Below are 26,446 nucleotides of genomic sequence, written 5' to 3' on the forward strand. Positions count from 1 at the left end.
CCACCTGCCCCACACCTTCCGGTCCCTGGGCACAGTGTGACGCCAGAGGAGGTCGAGCGGTACCTCGTGGCCATGAGGTCCCTCCCTCCTCAGCCGGGTTCCGTGGCGCCTCCGGGCCCAACGGTTCCGGCTGGAGGGCCTAGCGGGTCGGGTGCTTCGGCTCCGACGCCGTCGGGTGCTCCGGCGCCGCCGGCGACTTCGGTCCCGGCGCCGCAGGCCCTGGCTTGTTCCGGTCCCGGATCCGGGTCTTCGCCGTCGACCTCACCGGCGCCGACCCTGCAGGTGTCGCCCCCCGGCGCCGCCTACTGGCGCCGTACCCGATCCTGCCCTCGATTCGGTTCCTGCGCTCGACGTCGTATGGAGATTTCTATTTCCACAAACCGGCCCCATCTGTTGAACCTGAACTACAGGAGATGGGTGATGAGGGTGATTGGGAGGGGTCTGTGGACCCTCTGGCACAGGAGTGCCAGTCTCAACAGGACTGGACATATGGGCTTGGGGAGGCCAGTGGAATTAACACTTCGCCAGACACTGGATTTGTCTCCCCTCCCACCATGGCTACGGAGGAGGGGGCTACCTACAGTGTAGTGTTGACGCGGGCGGCCAAGGCCTTGGGCCTGACGCTCCCCGTCGCGGCCGTGAGGACTAACCTCCTCACTGAGGTCCTTAAACCGCAGGCATGCTCCACTGAGCCTCTGCTGCCGTTTAATGAGGCCCTGTGTGACGTTCTTGTGGGCACTTGGTCCAAGCCCGCTACAGGTCAGCCTGTGGATAGGAACGTGGCCAGACGCTACCGCCCGGCCCCAGGGGACCCTTGCTTTTTGTCCACACATCCCACCCCCGAGAGCCTGGTCATCCAGGCCTCCACTTCCTAGACCGCATTCCCGACGGCTCTGCCTAATCGGGAATCCAAGAGGTACGAGCAATTCGGAAAGAAAGTGTTCTCGTCCCTGAGTTTGGGACTGCGGTCAGTCAATACCGCATGCCTCTTGGGCCGCTACACCCACACCCTGTGGGACACGGTCGCGGACGTGCTGCCACAATGTCCGGAGGAGGCCCGGGCTAAACTCGCCCAAGCCCTTGCGGAGGGTCGAGATGCAGCGTGCTATTCCATCCGGTGTGGGCTGGGTACCACGGACTCACGGGGCAGAGCGATGGCAACTACGGTGGCGGTTCGACGCCACGCCTGGTTGAGGTCCGCCAACTTTTCGGCCGATGTCCAGGACACAATTCTGGACATGCCGTTTGATGGTCGTCGCTTCTTTGGCGACAAGGCAGACCATACGCATGAGCGTTTTAAGGACTCCAGGGCTACGGCCAAGTCCTTGGGCCTCTCTGCCCCACGCCAGAAAACGGGTGCCTTGCGCTCCTTTCGTGACCAAGGAAGGGGCACTCCCACACGTGCTGCCAGCCACGCACCGGAGAATGCTACACAGCGCGGTGGCGGCCGTGGAAACTGCCGTAGCGGTGGTCGGGGACAATGGCGAGGCCAGTCCACACCTTCCCCTGCAGCACCCGTCTTAAAACCCTCCTAGTCCGTGCTTTCAGGCCCATTTAACGCCAGTGGGGGGCAGGGTTTGCCATCACCTCTTCCACTGGCGCACTGTCACGTCGGACAGGTGGGTGCTGCAAATCGTCCCAAGGGCCTACTCCCTCCCCTTCGAGGCGACCCCTCCAGTCATGCCACCGCAATTCCACCGCGTGTCGGGGGATCACTTGCAACTTCTGCAAGAGGAAGTCGCGGCCCTCTTGGCCAAGGGGGCCATCGAGCGCGTTCCTGAGCCAGAAGTAGGGTGTGGTTGTTACTCCCACTACTTTCTGGTACCCAAGAAGGGCAAAGGGGGCCTACGCCCTATCTTGGACTACGGAACGTCAACGGCTTCCTCCGAAAGGAGAAGTTCAAGATGCTGAATTTGGCTCAGGTCTTAGCTGCCCTGGACCCCAGAGACTGGATGATAGCGTTGGACTTGCAGGACGCTTATTTTCACATCCCCGTCCTGCCGGCCCAACAGCGTTACCTGCGGTTCACGGTAGGCCATGAGCACTTTCATTTTACCGTGATCCCCTTCGGCCTTACCAGCGCCCCACGGGTGTTCACGAAAGTGATGGCGGTGGTCGCAGCTCATCTGGGCAGGTTAGGGGTGTCAGTCTTCCTCTACCTCGACGACTGGTTGTTGAAGGCGAGCTCGCCCCAGACAGTCGTCAGCCACCTCCAGTCTACGGCCGATCTCCTGCACCTGCTGGGGTTCTCCATCAATGTGCCGAAGTCACGCCTGTGTCCCACTCAGAAGCTCCTATTCATCGGAGCGGTTCTAGACTCGGCGCAGTTTTGGGTTTATCCTCCCGAACAGCGGGTTCGGAATATTCAGGCTCTGATTCCTATTTTTTAGCCTTTATCCCGAGTCTCGGTCAGGTTGACGCTGCGGCTTCAGGGGCTGATGGCCTCCTGCATCCTTCTGTTGCATCACGCCCGGTGGCGGATGCGGGCTCTGCAGTGGGACTCAAAGTTTCAGGGGGCCCAGCATCAGGGCAACTTGTCCGACCATGTCTTGATCTCAGGGGGCACTGCAAGACAGTTGCAGTGGTGGCTCACGGACCGCGTTTGGGTCAGTGGCAGATCCCTCTCCCTACCCCAACCGGAGCACGTAGTTGTGACGGGCGCGTCCCTTCAGGGCTGGGGGGGCCACATGGGAGAGGGGGAGACCAGAGGCCTCTGGTCTCCGGCGGAGTCCCAGCTCCACATCAACCCTCTGAAGCTGCGGGCGATCCGACTTGCAATGAAGGCATTCCTCCCCTCTGTCAGGGGGAATGTGGTGCAGGTGTCCACGGACACCACCACCGGCATGTGGTACTGCAACAAACAGGGCGGGGTGGGGTTTTGGACCCTATGCCAGGAGGCTCTGCGTCTCTGGCAGTGGCTGGAACATCAGGGCGTGACCCTGGTGGTTCAACCCCTGGCAGGTTCTCTGAACGCCAGGGCGGACAAACTCAGCCATCGGTGCATGATGGATCACGAATGGCGTCTGAGCTCGGACGTGGCGCAAGGTCTCTTTCAGCAGTGGGGAGAGCCTTGGTTAGATCTATTCACCACAGAAGAGAACGCGCAATGTCATCAGTTCTGCGCGTTGGAATTTCCAAGGCGGCACTCGCTCGGAGACGCTTATCGTCGCGAGTGGAGTTGCGGTCTATTGTATGCCTTTCCGCCTATACCACTTCTGCCCAGAGTGCTGAAGAAGAACAGGTGCGACCGGGCCCAGGTTATCCTTGTGGCTCCGGACTGGGCACGAAGATATTGGTATCCAGAGCTACTCAGCATGTCTGTCGATCCCCCGATTTGTCTGCCGCTTCAGGAGGACCTTCTGTCGCAGCAGCAGGGGACGGTCCTCCACCCGAACCTGTCCAGTCTCCACCTACAAGCTTGGAGATTGAGTGGCGACAGTTGAGGCCATTTGACTTGCCTCCTGAAGTCTGTAATGTCATTCTGGCAGCCAGGCATCCCTCCACAAAGTCGGTATATGCCTGCAGGTGGAACAGATTTGTGGATATGGTGCACAGCAAAGGCTGTGGATCCAATCTGCCCCCCTTTCTGAGGTTCTCCTCTTCCTTCTTTCTCTTGCCCAGCAGGGCTCTGCTCTGGGCACTATCAAGGGCTACCTTTCTGCCCTTTCCGCCTTCTTAAGGCTACCTGATCAGCCATCCTTGTTCAAGTCCCCAATTGTGAATAGGTTTTTGAAGGGCATCACACACGTTTCCTCCTGTTCATTTCGTGATGCCCCAGTGGGACTTGAACCTTGTACTTACTTATCTAATATGTGTTCCCTTTGAGCCGCTCCATAACTGTCCTCTCCATCTTCTTACTTTGAAGACTGATTTCCTGGTTGCCATCCCCTCTGCCAGGAGGGTGAGTGAGCTCCAGGCTCTTTCTTCCACACCTCCTTTCCTCTCTGTCTATCCGGACAAGGTTGTGTTGCAGACGAGTCCCTCTTTCCTGCCCAAGGTTGTCACGGCCTTATACATCGGGCAGTCCATCACCTTGCCCACCTTCTTTCCGCCTCCGCATCCCTCGAAAGAGGAAGAGAGGCTCCACCCCCTGGACCCAAATCGTGCGCTCTTACTATCTGGATCTCACACGCCAGTTCCGGGTGGATGACCAAGTCTTTGTTGGTTACGTGGGCGCTAAGAAAGGACGGGCGGTGCACAAGCGGACCATCTCTCGGTGGATCATCTTGTGCATCCACTCCTTGGCCAAGAAGGAACCTCCTGTTGGGCTGAGGGCTCATTCCACTCTGGCCACGGCGACTACGACTGCCCTGGGCCGAGGAGTGCCTTTGCAGGACATTTGACAGGCAGCTACGTGGGTCTCGCTGCACACGTTTGCAAGACACTACTGCCTGGACAGCCAAGTCCGAAGGGATGGCTTCTTTGGCAGTTCCGTCCTCCAGGACTTTCTGGTGTGATTATTGGTTCACAGACCCACCACCGGGGTTGGTATTGCTGGAGTATCTATTCTAAGGTAAGGAATCTATCACTAACGTGTCTCTTTCAGATGCACAAGTTACTACTTGTGTAACGATATATCTGTAAGAGACATTAGTTAGTGATAGATTCCTTACCGACCCACCCATCCTCCCCGTTCTGCGAACCGATATCTAGGGTTAATGTCATCCCCTTTCAGGGCCCTAGTTTCATGGCACCAGTTTTGGTTCTATCATGGCTCTGCGTATCTGGCGCGGAAAAGCTGTGTATCAGAACTGACGTCAGCGAGCGAGGGCGGCGTCTAAGTACTCCGACGTCATTCCGACGCGGACGACGGACGCGGAGCCGCGGACGACGCCTGCCGGCGCGCTGGGGTATTGCTACGCAAAATTTTACGGATCCAGTCTGACGCCTGGGGATATTCTAAGGTAAGGAATCTATCACTAACTAATGTTTCTTAAAGATATATCGTTACACAAGTAGTAACTTGTGCATCATTCAGCTACGTGGGCCTCGCTGCACACGTTTACCAAGCACTACTGCCTGGACAGCCAAGTCCGGAGAGACGGCTTCTTTGGCCTTTCAGTTCTCCAGGACTTTCTGGTGTGATCTTGGTTCGCAGATCCACCACGGGGGTTGGTATTGCTGGGGTATCTATTCTAAGGTAAGGAATCTATCACTAACCTGTTTCTTTCAGATGACCAAGTTACTTACCTTCGGTAACAATATATAATGGTAAAACATTAGTTAGTGATAGATTCCTTACCACCCCACCCTTCCTCCCCGTTCTGCGAACTGATTTCTAGGGTTACGGTCATCCCTTTCAGGGCCCTAGTTTCATTGCACCAGTGGTCAGTTTCTTGCATGGCTCTGCGTTCCTAGCGCGGAAAGTCGTGTACAGAACTAACGTCAGCGCGCGAGGTTGGTGTCTAAGTAGCTGCATTGATGTCATCCCGGTGACCACGAGGCCAACGACAGACGTGGAGCCGCACAACGCCACCTCCTGGCGTGCAGGGCTACTGCTGACAAACTTTCCGGATCTAGTCTGACGCCTGGGGGAAATTCTAAAGTAAGGAATCTATCACTAACTAATGTATCTGATAGAGACAGCTAGCTGCAGAATCCTTAACTTAGAATATCCCCAGTTGTCAGACTGGTTCTGGAAAACTTTTTCCGCAGCAGCACCTCTGTGCGCCGGGGGCAGTGCCGCACGGATCCGCCCTGAGGTCGTCCACAAACATGACGTTAGAGGAGCCATATATATACCCCTCCCGGCGCGCTGACGTCCGTTTTCTGCTTTTCCGCGTCCCAACGCGGATCCTGGAAAACCAGCGGTTCCTTGGCCTGTTTTGCAGGCCTTTTCTATGCCTTCGGCGTCACAGATCAGTGTGCAATGCCTTCGTGCTTTAAGGCATGTGAGATCTGTGCGCGTCAGATGTCTGTATTGGACCCGGATGCCATCTGTATGTGGTGCCTAGGAGTGCACCACGACTCCAAAGAGTGCGACGCCTGTCAACGAGTGAAACCCAAGTCCTTGAGGGAGCGTCGTATGAAATTACTGGCCACACGGCTGTCCGGTCCTGCATCTTCGCCCCTCTCCCTCTCGGTTTCAAGCCCATTCACGAAGTTGCTCCTGCGGGCGTCGTTCAGAGACGGGTAAGCACAAGCGTAAGTCGCTTAGGTCTTCCTCTCATACGCGCGACGCTGGCGCCCGTTCCTCTCTGTCCCTGCCAGCACGGACGTCCGGCAGTTGTCTCCTCCGTACCCTCCCTTTCCAGGAGTCGGAGCGGTGCGGGCCCAAATGGAAGCTTATTCCAAAGCACTGCACTCTTACTTTGGGTCACCCCCTCTCCCTGGTGCGCCTTCTGGTCCCACAGAGGTGGAAGGCACTCATGTCACGTCCTCGCCAGCGGATTCATTCTTGGCGCCGGCTGTGTGCATCGACTCTGGTTCCGGAGCCGATACGACGTGACGGGACATGGCCCAGAGGGCCCTCCCAGTCGCCCGCCCAGCCTACCCCTTCAGTCACCGCATAGCCCTGCACGACTTCCTGCGCTGACGTCTGAGGCAGCGCCGGGCTCGACGGCCTGTTGACTTCTTTCCACCCCACATATTGCAGTGGGATCGACGTCAGGCGGCGCCCAGGCTGAGTCCCCTTTTGAGATCGACCCCGGTGCCTACGTCCACGCCTCCTCTTTTGCATATGGTTGGTGTTCCTTCCGACGCCTCGGACGTCGATGCGACTCCCAGGCAGCGTCTGTTGACACCGGTGCCGGCACCTATGTCTCTTCTTTTGCAAGAGGTTGACATTCCTCTGGACTCCGCAGATCTGAGGTAATTTCAGTACATGGTGCAGGTACCAAGTGTTGCGTGGCCTTCGGATCAGCCTCCTGCTCTTCCACTTTTGCTGTATAGTGGACGGCTTAGTCTTCAATCGTTGGTTTATTGTCACCTCCCCGAATGGCAACTGAGGCTAGCGCTGCCTGCGCACGGGCTATTCACAGGGCGGCAGCTATTCTTCGATTTCAGACCCCTGTGGTTTCCCTGCCTTCTCATCCTATACTGGATCTTCTCCACATGGAGCCTGTTGAGGTGGATCCTTTGCTGCCCCTTGGGTATCTTTGTTTGACATCATGCTTGGCACAGGGGCGAGGTCTTCCTCTGGTGAACCTGTTGATCTTGCCATTGCTCGGCGACACCGTCCTGCCCCGGATCGTACGCTCCTATCTAGTCTTCCTCACGGACATCCTTCTGAGTTTCAGGCTGTCCTATTTTTCTGCTGCGATCCTCATGTTGACATCGCTCTATTGCACTTTGGTTGCAATAGGCTCAAGTTGTCTGTGGTGCTTCTAGGCCTAGGCATGGGTTAGTTGCCATGCGGCCTCTACCAGGCCTGCTTTTGGCAAGGTCTTTGTTTTTCGGTGTTGCAATGATCCTCTTGTCCATGATGGCTGTTCTTCTTTTGACAGCCACTGTCTCTCGGGTCCTTGTTCCCTTCAGTTCAGGCGCAGTTCTTTCACGGCTGACGCCTGACCTCATTTTCCGCCAAGGTCAAAAGCCGCTGTGCGGCACACTTATTACTATTGGCGCAAACTTGGGTGCATTCTGATATGTCTGTGATCATATGGTGTTTGCGTTGTTCCTTCTATGGTAAGCCCTTACTGGGCTTGTCTTTCAAGGTAGCGGATTTACCATGTCCGTCTCTGCTGTACATTCTTATGGCCTCGTTTTCTGGCCACTTACCCAAAAGCAGTTTTTCCACATTCCCTGCTGCTTCCGCACAAGTGTTTTCCACGCGTCTGCTTTGGGTTCATACTGTAACACTCTCAAAGGGTGTGTTCTCTTCAGGATACTCGCTTCTTGGGTCCCGGGACCTTTAGGTTGGTCCTGACTGTTTCCACTATAGTGCCTAGCTCCATCTCCTCTTCTGTCTTGCGGGGAACCGTTGCTCCTCACGGGCGAGGGGCGGATGTCTCTTACGGCCCTGGACATTGTCCTGTCCAGTTCTGCTTCCACATGTCTGTTGGTACTTTTCGGGTGCTCTAGTCTATTATTGTGTTACGCATCATTTTTGAGTGTCTTTCTTCTTATTCGATATCTACTGTGCTCTTACACATTGGAATCTTGCAGGCAACGTTCCTTCCTGTGGTGTTCGTGGTCCTTGTCCTGGGCTGCTTGTGCTACAAGCTCTTATATAGGTGTCCGGTTTGCCCTGTGCCTTTTTTGCCGGTTGCCTTCTTGCTATTGCGTCTCTCGCATCTGGGCAGCTCACGCTACCCTACAGGATGGTCTTTGCTATACTTTGTGTGGTTCTAGCGTCCACACGCTTTGCTTATGTACCTTCGGGTCTTCCGCTTGACTATCGTCTTCCTGTAAGTCCTGTTTTGGGTGCTTCTGCTGGTTGCGCATGGCCCTTTCACATGTCTTTGATGGACTGACTATGTCCTGGCGTGTCTTCCGTTTCTAGTACCATTGGCACTTTCTGGCCGTAGGTTGGCATCCTGCCAATGCTGTTACACGTATTTTAGTTGGTGCAGGTTTCAACAGTGCTTCTTCTGCTGTTGTGCATACTGCACCGGTATGCGCTAACTCTGTCATACCAGTTGCCATCTCTCTCGGTCTCACTTGCAGTCGGCAGGCCGGATCCTGCGTATCTATCAGACCCTACGTTCAGTTCCACTTCTTGCTAAGTCATGCACTTTCCTTTTCACACCGTATCCAGTATATGTTTTCTCTCTCACCAAGTATACATCCGGGGGTTTTCATGCTGTTCTTGGACTGCTTGTGGTGCCTTTGCCTCCCCATGTTTTCCGCTCTTTTATGAGCTTCATAGTCTGGTGTGGCTGCACTGGCTTGCGGTCCCCACTGTGTTTCGTCACCTTGTTGACGGCTACGTTCCCTCAGTAACTTCATGGGGTTCAGTCGAAGACCCAACTCCTCTTTGGGTATGGCTTTGGTATCTATTCTAAGTTAAGGAATCTGCTGCTAGATGGCTCTATCAGATGAGCGAGTTACTTACCTTCGGTAACGATGTATCTGGTAGAGACACAGTCTAGCCGCAGAATCCTTAACGCCTGTCCTTCCTCCCCGTTCTGCGAGGTCCTTTTCAGGTTGGGTTTTCTTCCTCGACTCCCTCCGGGTGGATTTCTACAAGGTGACATTTTCACTTCACTCCAACACAAAATGTTCATTATGTTTTCATTGCTCTACTCCCCCCGTCCACGTGATTTGGTGGTATGCTCATGTCATGTGTCCTTTCCAACCTTGTGCCTGGATTGTACGGTGTGGGATCTATTCAGGTGTTTCCCCACCCCCCGCTCTCCCCTTCTCCGTCGCCTTGGGGTCTCTTACCACCCCTGCGACCCATTGGTTCAAGTCTAGGGTCTCTGCCACATTCTATTGGTCTTTTATTGGGGTTACCTCTCTTCCTGGTGCCGTCTTATGGTGAAATTGTCCTTGCGCCTATGTTCTGGGTTTGTTGTTCTTCATTGTTATACTTTATAGTTGCAGGCTTTCTGTCGTCTGCGATGCTGTTTTTTCACATCATCTACCTCCACAGGTGGTTTGGCCTTTGTATTTGTGGGGTTGCTTCTCAGAGCGGTGCCCTGCTCTTTCCTTTTACTTTTCAGAATACAGTGCCTGACACTGTCCTTTATGATTCTATTTTTCTTCATTTTTGCACACTGTTCCCATATTCTCACAGTTTTTGGTGGTAGCTCTGCGTTGTGGCGTGGAAAAGTTTCTCCGAAAACTGACGTCCGCGCGCCGGGAGGGGCATATATGGCTCCGCTAACGTCCAGTCCGTCGACGATGTCAGGGCGGAGCCGTGCGGCGTGCAGAAGCGCTGCTGCAGAAAAGTTTTCAGGATCCAGTCTGACGCCTGGGGATATTCTAAGTTAAGGAAATGACAAAAATATCAATCAGCTCTTTGTCATTTATAACCCCATTTGCATAGGTGTAACCACATCTTTAAAGAAATCTATTTCTTGTTGCATATCTCCTTGTATAGATCAGTGTTATACAAGGTGGAGGTTTATTAGATTTTTTATATCTAAATCCCAATCTGCAAGAGGAAAAGTGGTTACTACTGTCTTACTTAGAAATGTCACTCTACTAATGTTTGCAATGATGCCACTACTTAGATTTCCCTTCATGCTTTCACTGGTCATTTTTCTGAACTCTGTTTAAAGAGCAGGATTCCAAATGAGTTAAGCATCCTTACTGAAACTCTTTAATAAGACTGTTATTTGTACAAGCCTTACATTTTCTGTGTTTCTCTTTCAATGTGATGGCCTTGATTCTCACTTCAGTACTTACCTATACATAAGGATCTCGCAAAGGAGCAGGAAAGTGAACATACTTGTAATCCTAGTTCTCCTACCTGCAAGTCTTCATTGAAGTCATTACTGATCCCACCCCCTTCCTGGCAACAGCAGCTGAGGCAGTACTACCCATAGTCCGGATCCTAAGTTTCTGTCCAAACGAAGTGAGGGGGGAATGTAATACTGATGCTTTTGAGTCCCTTAAAGGATCTTCTGGTTAAGTTTAACGATCAGTGTCTGATTTCCATTTTGTAAAGTTGCTGCCTATCTAACACCATTGACGTCTATTTTTACATTTAGAACAGGAATGCGAAGTATTTCCAGTCATGTAACCTTGCACTGCTGACTTTTTTATTTTATTTTTAGAAATTAAAAAAACATAAAACTTGTTTGACATGGTTACCCCCACTTTTTACCTAGTACATGGTGTGATTTCGACTGAAAGTCAACTGGGTTCCTGCTAACCAGGTCCTCAGTGCCAGATCTGCACCAAAATTGTACAATTGTTCCCTCACTTAGCAATACCTTTAGCACCTCTATAAGTCCCTAGTAAACGGTACCTCTGGTACATTGGGCCTGAGTTACTAAAGAGGGTCCCACGAGGTCTGCAGCTGCTTGAATTGTGCCACCCTAAGGGACCCCTCACCAAACTCATGCAGGACTGCCACCACAGGCTGCATGTGTTGGTGCAGACAAAAGTGAAAACGCAGCATGACGCATCCCTCTGTCATGTCCCCTAACACTGCATGTAGTAATTGTAAGTCACTCCTACAGCAACCTTCCAGCCCTAAGGCAGGGTGCTTAATATTACATGTGGGAGCATACCTACATGAGCAGATATGCCCCTGTGCTGGTCAGTTCCATTACAGCCATTTTAGAATATATGCTGGACACTAGTGAAAACAAGTTCCCAAACTACATGATGGCTTCACTGAAAAAAGGGATGTTTGGAATCAAACATCTCGTATTCACAAACCCACCCTGATTCCAGTGGTGGATTTGTGATGACATGCACACAAAGGTGCCCCCATGAAAACCTACCTGCCTGTGGTGTGTTGGCTGACTGGTTTCTACTAGCCTGCCACCCAAACCAGATTTCTGACCTCCCAGGGTGAGGGTCTTTCCTCTAAATAGGTCAGAAACAAAGCCTGTACGGGAAGAGGGTGTTCACACTCCCTCCCTCAGGATGACCTACTGATTAGCACTCCTAGACTAGCGAGCTTCAAAGAAGCTCACGCCTTTTGAAATGCAAATCTGGCTCCCCTCACAGGAGAGGAGGCTGACCTACTTTGTCCAGAGCCCTGTGTGGGAAAATGAATGAGTCAGGAAGGCGTGCCCACCCCCAGACAGGTACCACCCCTACAGTGGCCTAACCTGACGTGGGTACAACTTTTTAGAAGTAGCCATCTTTGTGTTGGCACACTTAGGAACTCTGGAACAGGGTTGTACACACTTCCCACAGGAAATGGTCATATAGGGGTGCAGTGACCCCAAGGATAAGTAGCCCATTCGCTACTACCCTACACTCTCCTAATACCTTTAAATTCAGAATTTAATTGATCCTCTGCCTCCATAAAATCAGATCTTCCCGAACTGAAAAAAGACGAATGTGAAGTGTTGCACAGCAAGAACAGTAAACCCAGCAACTGACTTGGCTCCAACCCTACTGGCCTGCCTGCTGACTTCAAACAATTGTGCCAAAAAGACAACTTGTCCTGCAGCTGCTGAGTCCACAAATCCTGGGAGACCTGCCAGCACTTCACCTAGGATCCAAGACGCCTCTTTACGCGAACACCGATCCACATAGAGTAACATTGGGCACCCAATGCTATTTTGCACCCCTGCACCCGGCCACCCTTGTGCCGCTGGTGGTGTTCTGTTGGTGCTGCCTTGGACCTTGCCCACCGATCACCTTAACTCCTGGAGATTGGTCCTGTAAGTTGCTGTACTGTAGCTGAATCCCGCATTTGCTTTTCCTATCATAACGTTGTAGCTTCTAAAATTTTCACTAAGTGTCGACATTTTGAACTCAAAAGAATTTCTATAGAAAAACGTGCTTACCTGAGCAAATTGCTTCTGGTGCCTAAACGTATATCAAGATAAGAGCTATTTTTAGGGCTCGGCTGAACGCGCGGAAGCGCGTCTCCGCCGAGAACTTATTGTGGCCGTGTCTCCTTTCCAGGAGACATTCCTGGCCGCGCGCATCGCCTTGGAGGCGATTCGAAACACGAACGCGCTAGCTGCATTCTTTCAGAATCACACACAAGCGCCCATGCACGCACGCACATACAGGCCCCCCCACGCTGCATTCTCTCACACACACACACAAGCGCCCATGCACGCACGCACATACAGGCCCCCCCCACACACATACGCACGCACACAGACACACGAGTGCCCACATCGCAGCGTTTTATTTTTATTTATTAGCGTTTATATTTATTATATCAAAAGCTACATGTAAATGAACACTTATTATGTATTACCCATGCAAACCTGCTTCAACTTTACACTGTAGAGCGCATGAAACCAAAACAGAGATTCATTAATCAAGTATTGCCTTATTTTCGATAAAATTACTTGGTTATTGGTGTGGGATTAAAGTTCGATCAGAATATAAACCTACAATTTAAAGAAAACGGCCAGGAAATATTCGACAGTCTGGCTTTCGGATTCTGCTTGATGCACGCTGCCTCTCCGTAGGGAAACACCTACCGGGGAACTTTTCAGATGACAATCGCGGGGTTACTGCAGGGAAGCAACGGGGGTCGGCGGACTTCGAGCTCTGATTATGGGAGAGTGTCGGGAAGTGGGAGCTGAGACGGGGCGGCATTACACGGCACAGCAAGCAATCTACGCCGACAGGTACTGATTATGTGTAACTCACAGTACATGAAAATTGACTTTATGCCCAAGTCAGTTGTGTATAAGAGCCCTTCTAGTTTATGCCTTCAGAATCCCCCGAGTCATTTTTAAAAGGCTCATGAATTGCTATAAAGAGCTATTTATGGAAGAAACCAAAGCGTAAATCTTAAAATGATCTTTTTACTTTTAAGACAATGATGCGAGCAGAGCCGAACGGCTGTAATTAGATATTCGCGGCTGTAGATCAGATGCATACGCTGGGAGCTAGAACTGCCCGAAGAGGCGCTCGCACTTCTGCAGTATATATCTGCATTAATTTGTTCGGTATTAATGCGCTCACTCATTACTTAAGTTTGTTTACCTGCACAGCCCATTTAGCGCAGCTAGAACATTTCCCTGCACTTTAACCCTCATTACGAGGCGCTTTATCATTACGTTTGTGTGATAATTTATTAACATGGCAGCACATCTTTGTGTTGTCACAGGTGCAGTTTTCCAATCAAGTTTGGGTAATTTTAAATGTGCATCCGACGTTTAAAGGTGGTTTGATTCGTAATTTTCTGTCAGAGTGCCATAAATCATGCTGGCAATGGTACTCGCTCTAGCATGTCGACCTTTAGGTGGCTCGCATTTTGGATTATCTTACTGGCCAATACTGCTGATTAGTGGGCACCTACGTGTACACTGACCCTCTCTCCCCTTATACCATAGGTTACTTATCAACCGTTGTGCCTACCAAGCATTTCCAGCCACGAGACGCACTATGCTTGTAATGAGCAATGCCAATAACTCTACCTTTAATGATGCCGAGACCATTGCATTATAAATGCTTGTTATAAACTGGTGTGGGTCTCCTTATTGAGTCGTGTGTCTCATTTATTGACTATTATTTGTATTTGCAAATGTCTTGCACTTGTCTATGATAAGCCTAATGCTGATCAGCTATACTACCCCCTAGAAGAGCCCCTTGGGATTACTAGAGCGCCTGTCCACTTATAAGGGAACACCTGGATTCTCTACACAATATATCTTTTATTTTTATCATATAAAAACCGCCTTCCTACAATAGCTTCGAAAAATGTTTTACCCTCAAAAATATGTTTTTGAGTTCTATAGAAGATTAATATGCGCTTCACTTATGTGAACCTACTCTTGATGGATGACTAGGATTACAAGTAAGTAAATGTTACTTCCTTCATAACTTTGTAGTTAATTATGAAATATTTCATAGAAGTATTGTGCATGAAATGTTTGCTAAATGAGGACAAGATAAATACGAATGAAAGTGCTTATGTCGTAATACCATGTTTGGTTCTACTTTAAAACCTTTCACAATTATGGTAATGTTGTGCAGATTTATAGAAGCATTCAATTTTGTAGCTCATTAGTAAGTCATTTATTTTTGATAAATCAATTATATATTGACCCTTGAAAATGAAGTGAAAATAGTGGACTGCATTTTTTGCACCTCAAACTTCTTCCTCTTGCACTTGACCCTGCCCACAAAACATGAGCAGTCCCTTAATGCAATATGTATAGTAGTGGCCTGTTTTGCCTATTAAAAGTGTGAAAGAAAACCGAGACAGTGGAAATCTCATTGACATCTATTAATGCAGACATAGCAAGCAAGCATCAAAGATATTGTAAGTGTTGATTGCACTTTCAACATGCCAACGCTTCACGATCCAGTTAAACCACATAATGCTAAAATCTGTACATTTCCACTCTACATTTATACGCTTTTTTTCTCAATGTAGTAAGCTAAGAAACGGACACGTATGCAAGCAGAAACTTCAAATAGACACTAATAAGCTGGTGCTTGACTCTTCTTGAGGAACGAATGTGAGAAGGCCTTGAACTAAGATACAAAAAGCAATGACAAAAAGCTGGCCTCACTACTTGCTTTCTTGTGCCAACTCCAGAGAACGCTTACTTGAACAAGCAGATTAATTGAGCAGTGTACAACTTGGGGTAACAAGATTGCAATCCATTTAAAATATCTGTTAATGGGCAATAATGCTACTCCGATAGTAGTACTTTAAGAAGGTATCAAAATAAATTTACAAAGGTTATTGCAAACAGCCAAGTCTACATAAAATGGTGTTTTCAAATGGAATACTTTTTCCCTTCCTGCTTTGAGGCAAGTTTAATGTGTGTTTAGTTAAGTATACTACACCACCCACATACCATTACACTTGTCAGGTCTCACTCAGTTTTCCTGTGTTTTCCAACTATTCCTGCCTATAAATATTGAGTTTTCTTTTTGTTTTTGACAGGTTTAGACTTCTTTCCATTCTTATCTGGGGACAATCAGGTATGTCATTAATAAACTAAATATACTGCTCTTCAAACTTCATTCAGTGTTCTGTCTTGATACATACATGTCATCGCTAGGACTCCAATTGTATTGTATTGGTACTTAAATTTAAAAAATGGTGGCAGGAATACTAGACGTATTGCAGGTTAGGGTGATACAAGTAACTCAATATAAGTTGATGAGTTAAGACTTTAACACCCATTGTTATATCATCTGATAATCTTTCTCTATAATTTGTTGCCATCTGGCCTTAGTCTCATCTTGGGTGTCTGTTAATTAATTGAAACTAGAGGAATGGAGCATTCTGAAACATTTGGTGGGTTTATACTTCTAAATATTTGCTGCTTTTTTAAGTGTATGCTTTTTAAATAAGTGAGTTGCATAGATATTACTATATAATTTCCACATCATTTTTGTGAGTACACTACATATATATATTTAGTGCTCTTAGTCTTAAGAGCGGCCGGAAGGTTCACAGCAAAATGCAAATACCTCCATTGTACCTCCAAGATGGCTACCTACATGTATTAATCACCTATTTTTAGAAATATATTAAAAATATATATATATAGCATAAAACTAGAAATGTTAGTTATTTTAGACCCGAAGGGTTTTTGGTGCTTTCCCGGCAATCTAAGCAAACTTAAATATTCACTAAACTTATGACAAAAAATCAGATGCTGTCCTCTGGCTCGTGTTTGTCATGGATTTTCACTTGGAAGGATGTTAGCCATGCAGCCCTTTGTGGGGGTGTTTGTGGTTTTTCAAATAGTTTTAGCTTTCTGTTGGTTATACCACATAGAACAGCACCATTTGAAATCTGGCTTCTCTGTATGGTCTCCCTGTGTTTTTTGTTTGTTGGAACCTTATTTTGCATAACTCAAAACTATGCATTGTTCCCCCTGCTAAACAGCAGTAAAGTGCCTGGGCTCCCCTTTAGGTGTGGTTAAATTGGCTTAACCCTAAATAACTTAGTTAACTTGCTCATTTCCTTCACCACATCTCTGGGTGGACACAAGCTCTGCATGTGAAGAAAGGATTTCGCCATCTTGAATTGTAGAAATAAGGTACATTTTTACAGTAGGGCCAACGGGAACTGCTTCAGAAGTGGGTAGGATTGCCCAAGGAAACTTTTACTTCATTGGTTAGGGAGGAGCCAGTAGTCACCCCTACCCACAAGCTGGTGCCAGCCATAAATGTGCTTCCTCATAAGATTTTCTGCACCTGTGGAAGATCAGAAGAGGACAGGAACTGCTGCCTGTGACGTGAGAAGAGCCCCGAGGGACTGGGCCTGCTTCCTCTTGTACCCAGGCCAAATTAGTGGATGTTAAGGGTCTGTTGGCTGACCTCTTGTGTGGCAGCAAGGACACAACCAGCTAGAAGAGCCCTTTTTCCTGATGTGACCACTTTACCAGGACCTGGACTGGACCTTCCTGGTGGCCTGTGCTGGACTGAGGCCTGGCCCCATGGTGCTGTCCCTGAGGTTCTGGGAATGTTAGAAGTGACCCAGTGTATCTTCTCTAGAACCCCTGAAAAGTCTGGACGTAAAACATCTTTAGGCTTTTGAGCGCCATAAAAATATTTAGTCTAACGGTAAAATCTTTGACCAGGACACGTCTGCGCTCTATTGCTGTCAGCCTGAAATTGTGCCCAAGTCCCGTTCTACCACTACCATTGACTATCATTGGCGCTTAGTGATTTTTGGTGCTACTTTACTTAAAATTTTAATAATTCTTATCTCTGTTTTCCCTTATAGGATTTTTGTTTTTTGTGTCATTTTGTTTTTTCAGTTTCTCTATTTCTAATTTGGTATGGGATTTTATTATTTCATGTTTATATTTTATAACTGTACTTGAGTCAAGCTTTCAGTACCAGGACCAGGGGAACCTTCCTAAAAGATCACCTTGGCGTGCCCCCTCACTAATGCGTACGCAGCACCTTGGCTGAGGGCAGAAGGAGGGGCCCCCTGTGCTGTGCAGCCAACCAAAGGTTGTAGGTCCACATTAAATTTGTGCCACTGCTGGCTTAGGCCCTTTTGGAATCAGGTTGGGGAGGGGGGCGCTCTTGCAGACGAGCCATAACTCTGGTGACCCACGAGTAATTTCCCGAACCATAAATTATTTACAGGGAGTCGACTAGTCCTTAAAGAGATTACCCCATCGGCTTGTACCGCTCACTCTGCCCTGGTCTCTGGTCTCTACTGGGGATAGGGGTGATATACCCTCCTCACAAATCACAGCACTGAACTAGCATTCCTGGCTCACTTGCCGTGTTTTAGTTGCCCCTTGCACAGGTCTTTCCTTCTGCACAAAGCACTTTCTCCACCCAGGCTGCCTGAACCATCTTTGCCTCAGGCAGAATTAATTGCCAAATCTCCTACACATGGTTAATCTGCCTTTTGCTCATTTCCCTCGCATCCGTCTGAATCGCACTGGAGGTAGAGCCTTTTCCTATCTAGCCCCCAAGTATTGGAATAGCTTGCCTAAGGCCCTACGGGATACTCCGACATATAGAACGTTTAGGAAACATCTAAAGGCTTTCTTGTATTAGATTACCACAGCTCTGGACCCCGCTATCAGTGACGTTTCTCTAGGCAGCGGCGAGATGCACCTGGGTGATTCACGCGCTATAAAAGAGCAACTAACATAACATAACATTGTACAAAGAAGGACTTCAACTTTAGCCAGGACATTGTACAACTAACATTGAGATCCCTCCTTCCCTTATACGGCAAGGAAGGTTTTATTATTTTAATGTCTTTTATTCATTCACTGCACTTAATATTTATTGTTATGATTTTAATTAATCGAACAATAAAGTTTACTTTGAATCTTTGACTTTATAACTGTTTTGGTACTGTATAAATACTTTACACATTCTTTACACATTGCCCTAAGTTAAGTCTGTTTGATGTGTGCCATAGCTACCAGGGGAATTGAACTTAGGTTAATTTAGTGCTCTGTGATCCAGTTATGAAAGTTTCTGACGCTAAGGTTCAGGCTGATTAGATATAAGAGCGTTGTGACTTTACTCCAATTGTGGATGGGCACTCTGGGCCTTCCTGGGAGAGGCCTGAAAATGGCGATTCTGAAGTGCGCCATGGAGTGGTCCGTCCAGGCGACCTGGGTGGTGTGGCTCTGTTTGATTGTCACTGACAGTGAAGATGGGGTTGAGTGTTTGTGGGGTTGTGGACTAGTTGCAGGAGTCTGTTGTTGTCCAGTCAGTCGATGTGGTCTGTGGAGTTGAGTCCCTGAGTTTGTCTAGCTGGATATTGAATTCGCATAGGAGCATGTGATCTTTGGTGTCTATGTTAAGGGGGGATGATGAAGTCTACAATGAGATTTGTGAAGCTATTTCGTGGTTCTGGTGGGCGGTACACAAGGTTTCCCTTGATGGTTGTTCTTTCGTCTGTCTTGACTGTGAAGTTCATGGTTTCCATGGCCTGAGTGGTGTAGCCTGTGGGGGTGGTGAGTCTCTATGAATGATGGCAAGCCCTCCGTCTAGTTTGACGAAGTTGTGGTAAGTGATATTGTATTCCTCCTCAACGGCCGTGACAATGTCTGGGGCTGATGACAAGTTGAGCCAGGTCTCCGTTGGAGGAGGATGTCCAGTTCAAGCGACTCAATGAAGTCCCAGAAATGGCAGGTGGTGCAGGTAAAAGGTCCTACAGTGGTAAGTGGGGAGGTGTGGCCGCAGAGTTCGAGGTGACATCTGGTCACCTAACAGCCAAGCAGCCCACAAGAACGCCACCCGCAGACACCATCCACTCATCAGACCTGTCAAGAGGACCTCATTCAAAGACCGCCTAGATAACAACGCTTACAACAGCAAAGAGCTCTTCAACATCGTGAAGTAACTCTCCAACCCCAGCTCCAACACTAACGACATCCCGCCCTCGCAAGGCCTGTGCGACTCGCTGGCAACCTTCTGCCACCGTAAGATTGGCGACATCCACGACGGCTTCAACACCACGACGGCCACCGCCCCCACGAACACCATCTGCACCAACCGCCTGCTATCCTGGACCAGCACCAACGACGAGGACACCAGTGAGATCATGAACACCATCCACTCCGGATCACCGTTGGACCCATGCCGTCACCACATCTTCAATAAGGCCTGCACAGCCAACGCACCCCATCTCCGGAAAGTAATCAACATCTCCTTCAAGACAGCAACCTTCCTGGAAGCACGCCGAGATCAACGCCTTACTCAAGAAACCTAAGGCGGACCTCAAGAACTTCCGACCCATATCCCTGCTCCCGTTCCCGGCAAAGGTCACAGAGAAACTCGTCAACAAACAACTGACCCGCTACCTCGAGGAGAACAGCATACTGGACCCGTCCCAGTGCGGGTTCCGCAGCAACCACAGCACCGAAACCACCTTCATGACATCGATGACATCAGAACCCTGCTTGACAACAGAGAAACAGCTGCCCTTATCCTACTAGACCTATCAGCTGCCTTCGACGCGGTCTACCACCACACACTGCGAACACGCCTACACGACGCCGGAATCCAAGGGAAGGCCCTGGACTGGACCACATCCTTCCTCTCGTGCTGAACACAGAGTGTCCGCCTCCCCCCCCCCACCCCCTTCCGCTCCAACACCACGAGATCTGCGGCGTACCCCAGGGCCCTTCCCTCAGCCCGACACTGTTTAACATCTACATGGCACACGTCGCCCGACAGCACGACCTCAACATCATCCCCGTCGCAGACGACACCCAGCTGATCCTCTCCCACACCAAAGACCCTTACACCACCAAAACCAACTTCCACGACGGAATAAAGGTTGTCGCCGAATGGATGAAGAACAGCCGACTGAAGCTGAACTCGGAAAAGACGGAAGTCTTCATCCTCGGCTCCACCCAGTCAGCCTGGGACAACTCCTGGTGGCCAACAATGCTAGGAACAGCCCCGACACCCACCGACCACACACGCAACCTAGGGGTCGTTCTCGACTCCACCCTCTCAATGACTAAGCAAGTCGACGCCTTCTCCTCATCCTGCTTCAACACCCTCTGAATGCTCCGCAGGATCTTCAAGTGGATCCCCACCGAAACGAGAAAAACAGTCACCCAGGCCCTCCTCACCAGCAGGCTGGACTACGGAAATGCCCTCTATGCAGGAACATGAGCCAAACTCCTGAGACGACTGAAACGCATCCAGAACGCCTCGGCACGTCTGATCCTCGACATCCCCCGCCGCTGCCATATCACACCCCACCTGAGAAACCTGCACTGGCTCCCCGTCAACTAGAGGGTAACCTTCAAGCTCCTCATTCACGCACACAAAGCTCTCCACAACACCGGCCCAGCATACCTCAACAGACGACTCAGCTTCTACACCCGCCAGCTCCGCCGGCCTCGCCCTTGCCACAGTCCCCCACATTCGAAGAACGACCTGCGGCTGCAGATCTTTCTCCCACCTCTCCACCAACACCTGGAACACCCTCCCCACCAACCTACGGCAGACCCAGGACCTTCTGGCCTTCAGAAGACTCCTCAAGACCTGGCTCTTCGATCAGTAGCAGCACCCCCCACCCCCAGCGCCTTGAGACCCTCACAGGTATGTAGTGCGCTTTACAAGTGCCTTGATTGATTGATTGGTGTTGAGGGAATGGAGTGCGGCTGGGGTGGAGCTCTAGGGTGTGATGGACAAGGGTCTGTAGCTCTGGGCATGGCCAAGGCGCAGACTGGTGCAAAGGGAGTAGTGCCTTTGACACGCCAGCATTACAGCTGCCCTGCAGCTGCCATTAAGTAGGTCCTGGGAAGTGGGATGGGGTGGTGGGCAGGGCTAGCAGGATCGAGAGGCAGGAAGATGCTCAGGGAAGCAGATGAACAGGGGGAGACTAGAGCGGGTGAACAGCAATGGGAGCATCTAAAGGAGTGAGTGGGGGTGTCAGAAGCGTGCCAAAAGAGGCCAAAGAGCGGAAAAACAAAAGCAAGAGCCAAAAGAGCAAATGGATGAGTGGAAAATGATGAGAGTTAAAATAGCAGGTAAGCAAGAAATCAGAAAATGCGATGGAATGTGAGTAGAGAAGGAGCAATATGACATGAGAGCAGCAGCACAGCGGTTAGCTGAGTCCTAAAGAGCCTTGACTGGTCGGAGGACCTGTCCAGGTAAGTTAGGAGCCTGGGCAGGTGCTCCCTACTTACCGTAGAAATGTATTAAAAACTGCTGCAACCTCAAACCGCCGACCCCTTGCAGGAGAATCCTACTAGTTTTATAAGCAGGATATATTTATTTAGAATAGACTTAATGCACAAAAAAAAAATACTTAAGTGTAACAGTATGCAACCCGCCTGACCGGTTTTGTATTTTTTCTGGATACTAGTTGAGTAGTTCTGTATAAAACATTCATGAATTGATGCCAGGATGTGGGAAGTTACACATCCTTTGAAAGTTTCTATGTTTAGCATGTGTTAGCATGTGTATGCATAGCATGTTTATCTGCAGCCATCTAGTGTGGGGCCCGGACTCTGCAAGATGTTTTTCCTCTGAAGTTTTATGATCGGCATCATACGTCGTCTCTCCTCCCCTCAAGGTATTACGCCGTCAAAGGCATCACCACTAGATGACACCACCTCCTATCAGTGGCATTCAGAGAGCGGCAGAGTACCACAAGCTCCTAATGCACACCACTGAGTAGCAACCGGATTTCTTACTTGAGACACTATCGCTCACTGAACGCACCATGCAATACCTGCCCATGATAGGGTTTGTACTAAATGTATCCAAAGACATCTTCAAAAACCCAGTCAAATCCAGGGTCTTAATCCCACGCATTGAGAGGATATGCCCACCGTCACCAGCTGACCTTATATACATCAGGGGTCAACCCCACAGACTCATAAGTCATTCCAACTGCTAGGAAAAGGGCTACAGAACAGGACACTGGAGAAGGGCCTCCAGATAAAGCAAGAAGAAAGATGCTGCAGGCAAAAGAGTGGTGACTGAGCATGCCACCACTGGAAGATTGTGTACTCAGAGGTACTACTTTCCCGCTTTAACAGAGCAACCTGGGATATTATGCAGGAACTGATGCAACATCTCCCATACAAATATCAAAAGCGAGGAGAAGACTTAGTAAATGAAGGCAAGCAAATATCTAATGCCACAATCAAAGTTGCTCTAGACTGGATGGACACAGCTGTGAGAGACATCAATAACTCCATCATGCTGCGAATACATGCGTGGTTTCGGACTTCAAACCAGAAGTGCTGCAACACATTCTAACTGTCCACTTTGATCGGGAAAACCTCATTGCGGCAGTTGTGGATACGCAGCTTGTAAAAATAAAAAGACACTGATAGAGCCAAATCAATGGGTGCCTCACAAACAACACTTCAAAAGCAGCAACACTTTAGCATTACCAAGGTAGAGGGCCTGCAAAGCCATCTGTCAGTGACAGTACCTCATATCAACTCCAGCAACGATACCACCAGCAAAACCGTGGCTACTTAAGAGGCGAATACAAAAACTGAGACAGTGGTAGAGGTGCACCCAATAAGGAAGCCTCTACACCTAAACATTGACTTGCCCACACTTCCTTCCCGATCACAAAACACGAGTCTGCGGAAAGCTGCAACAATTCCACAAGTTGTGGCCATTCATAACATCAGACCAATGGGTACTACAAATATTCAGGCAGATTATGCCTAGAACTAACTCCACAGGCACCAAATATCCCGCCAAAATAACACATACTAAATCCACAGCATCTACATCTGCTGAAGGAAGAAGTAAAGGCATTATTACTAAAAAGAGCCATAGAACCTGTCCCAAGTAAAAATCTCAACAAGGGTGTCAACTCCCTTTATTTCCTCATACCAAAAAAGGATGGCTCCCTACGAACCATCCTAGACCTATGTCCCCTCAATCGATGCGTACCGTCAGAACATTTCACTATGGTGACATAGCAGGACCGAATACCACTACTACAAGAGGACAATTTCATCACTGCGTTAGATATGAAAGACGCATACTTCCACATCCCAATCCACCCAGCACATTTCAAGTAGCTAGAGTTTGTGGTAAGTGGAAGTCACTATCAATTCAAAGTTCTAATATTCGGTGTAACAACAGCCCAGGATGTTCACAAAATGCGTAGTTGGATTAGCAGCAAAATTACAAAGGGAAAACATACATATATTTCCATATCAAGACGATTGACTGATAAAGAGTCCAACCTAAGCCAAATGTCTCGGACACTCAAAGCACAATAAACCTCTCGGACACATTGGGCTTCAGAATCAGTGCAACAAAATCCCATCTCCAACTGCTCCAAAAACAACCCTATCTTGAAGTGATACTCAATTAAGTATTAGGGACAGCATACCCCAATCCACAAAGGGTTCTCGATCTCCAGAACCAACTAGAACTTTTTCAGCTACATCCTTGCCTACCAGTCAAAATAGTGATGCGCCTTCTAAGGGATGATGTTTTCAAACATTGCAATAGTGCCTCATGCAGGAGTACACGAGACCCCTCCAAGAGTGCTTAGCATCCTAGTGGTCACAAGTGGGAGGCAACATGAACAATATAGTGTTGGTTTCACCCAAGATCTATTGGGCACTACAATGGTGGAACACCTCAAACATGCTGAAAGGAAGACCCTTCAAGGATCCAATCCCGCAAGTGACAATCGCAACCAATCACAACCGGTGCTCATTTGAATGGCATTGTGATTCAGGGACTCTGGGCCACACAACAACCGACATTAAACATCTACATGTTGGAACTATTAGCCATTTATATGGTTCTCTAAGCATTCCTACAGAACATAAAGAGAACAAATGTCCTACAAATAGACGAAATAACAGCAATATATTACATTCAGAAACAGGGAAGGACCCATTCCATTCAACTAGCAAAGGCCATATGGAAATGGGTGACCAGTCACAAAGTCCTCCTCTGAGCGCAATACATACAAGGACAGGACAAATTCCATTGTGGAACTGCCAAGGCAGAACACAGCAACAAGTTTACAAGTGGGGAATACACACTCCATTACTACAACAATTGGGAACCCCAACAATAAATCTCTCGCCACCGTCAAACTCAAAATGCCAAAGCTTTGCATCCAGACACCTACACCCTCAGTCTAAGGAGAATGCACTATAAATTAACTGTTAAGTGATAATTGCATACTCTTTTAAGCCTCTCCCACTTATTCCATACAAGCAGATTTCATTAACCTGGATACTCTTAGCTCCCACGTGGGCTCGACAACCATGATAAACAACAGTACTAGAGCTATCCCAAATACCTCACAAGAAGCTACCCAATTAGCCAAAGCTCCTCACTCACAGTGGGGGGCAGAGTGAGACATCTCAACACTCAACAACTCAATCTTCCAATCCGGCTCCTGAAGTCAGAGTTTGAATACTTAAATCGGGCGACGCCCTTAACCTGATTTTCCGCGAGCTGTGAAGGGAACGGCAAGGGCGCCGCTAATCCTCCCGAGAGCCGTGAGGGGAACGGACATTGTTTGGATTACTGTTCCCAGCAGCCCCAGGTCAACTGGTGCGGGGGTGATGCTCTCACCGCGCCGGCGGGGGATAAGAAGGCAGCAGGACCACCGCAGCGTGGGGCGCGCTTAACCTGATTTTCCGCAAGCTGTGAAGGGGACGGCAAGGGCGCCGCTAATCCTCCTGAGAGCCGTGAGGTGAACGGACATTGTTTGGACTACTGTTCCCAGCAGCCCCAGGTCAGCTGGTGCGGGGTTGACGCTCTCACCACGCCGGCGGAGGATAAGAAGTCAGCGGGACCACCGCAGCGCGAGACGCACGCTGGCGAAGCCCGGGCCACGGGCGAGCCCGTCTGAGCCAGTCAGGGGTCGGAAGAGGCAGGTCCACCCCTCTGACATTCGACATCTTGCAATGTGTTAAAAACTACCAGCTGGTTGTGAGTAAAAACTGAGAGGAGTATCATGGGTTGGCATCTGTGTAATTGGGCTTGTGTAGCCAGGAACTGTGGAGAAGAAGAAAGTATGAATAAACACAAGAACCCTGCACGTGTGGGAGGAGGTTGAATCACAGGGACGCTCGATGCATTTATTTTAAGAGCAGAGTGCCTGGTTTCGCATCAAATCCAGTTGACTGAAAAAAATGTATCTCTAGACTTGGCTCATTCACAGAGGTGCTCCTCGCTCGGGCCCCTTGCCTTGCTGAAATCCCCGGCTGTGGGTACGTTAAGTCAGTCCGAGGTAGTGGAAGGGGCAGATGGGAGCGCCAAGGAACATTCACGCAGGAGATGTGCTGTGACCCGGGAGGGGTCCTTGCAATGCCTGATCGAGGGAGTGTGGTTATGTGTGATCAAGATGGACAAAGTGACATAGACATATGCAAGGAGGGTTTACGGGGGCTCATTGTTGGACAGTCAGAGATAGAAGAGTGGGGTAGTGAGCATGATCAGCCTTCAACGGTCCCTAGTGCGATTCTGAGTACCGGGACGGTTATTACGCGGTCAAAAAAGTTGTCGAGCATGATAGGTAGTGAGAAGCCAACAGGGAATGTTGTGTCACCACATACAAGGGGAGGGGGGGCTGGTAATAAGGCCAAACAGACCAAGTATAGGCGGAAGATGGTTCCCCCTTGCAAGCCTTGTAAGTCACTGTCTAAAAAATGCTGCTAGGAGTACGGAGGGTAGCTCCGAGCCCACTCTTTTAGGGGGTCCCTGCATTAATCTAGAGTTAGATGATATATTAATGGAGAGTGAGAGTGATGTCTGGGCCAAGGTACAGTGGTCACTGGGCCTTGCACTTAAACCTTTGATGGACAAATTGGAGTTGATTGAGACAAAACTGGTGGAACTTGCGGGTCTGTATAAGGACAAGGTCAAACCCGCAGAGGGGGACCAAATTGTAGAAGGTACAGACAACACAAAGTATGGAAGCAGGGATAATGTGGGGTCACAAATCAAGCCACAAGAGGGGGCGGACAAACAAAGTAGACAGTGG

General features: G+C 49.3%; 1 protein-coding gene across 3 annotated transcripts in view; it reads left to right on the plus strand.

Moving 5' to 3' along the window:
* The window catches only part of PIAS1 (protein inhibitor of activated STAT 1), a 906,486-nt gene that overhangs the window by 851,598 nt on the left and 28,442 nt on the right, over positions 1-26,446 (plus strand). For all 3 annotated transcript variants that reach the window (XM_078683057.1, XM_078683058.1, XM_078683060.1), the window contains exon 13: positions 15,440-15,477. In XM_078683057.1, coding sequence (XP_078539183.1) covers positions 15,440-15,477 — 38 coding nt within the window. The remainder of the gene's footprint in view (positions 1-15,439; positions 15,478-26,446) is intronic.

Source organism: Lissotriton helveticus, chromosome 3_1, assembly GCF_964261635.1.
Source record: "Lissotriton helveticus chromosome 3_1, aLisHel1.1, whole genome shotgun sequence".
NCBI classification, from domain to species: Eukaryota; Metazoa; Chordata; class Amphibia; order Caudata; family Salamandridae; genus Lissotriton; species Lissotriton helveticus.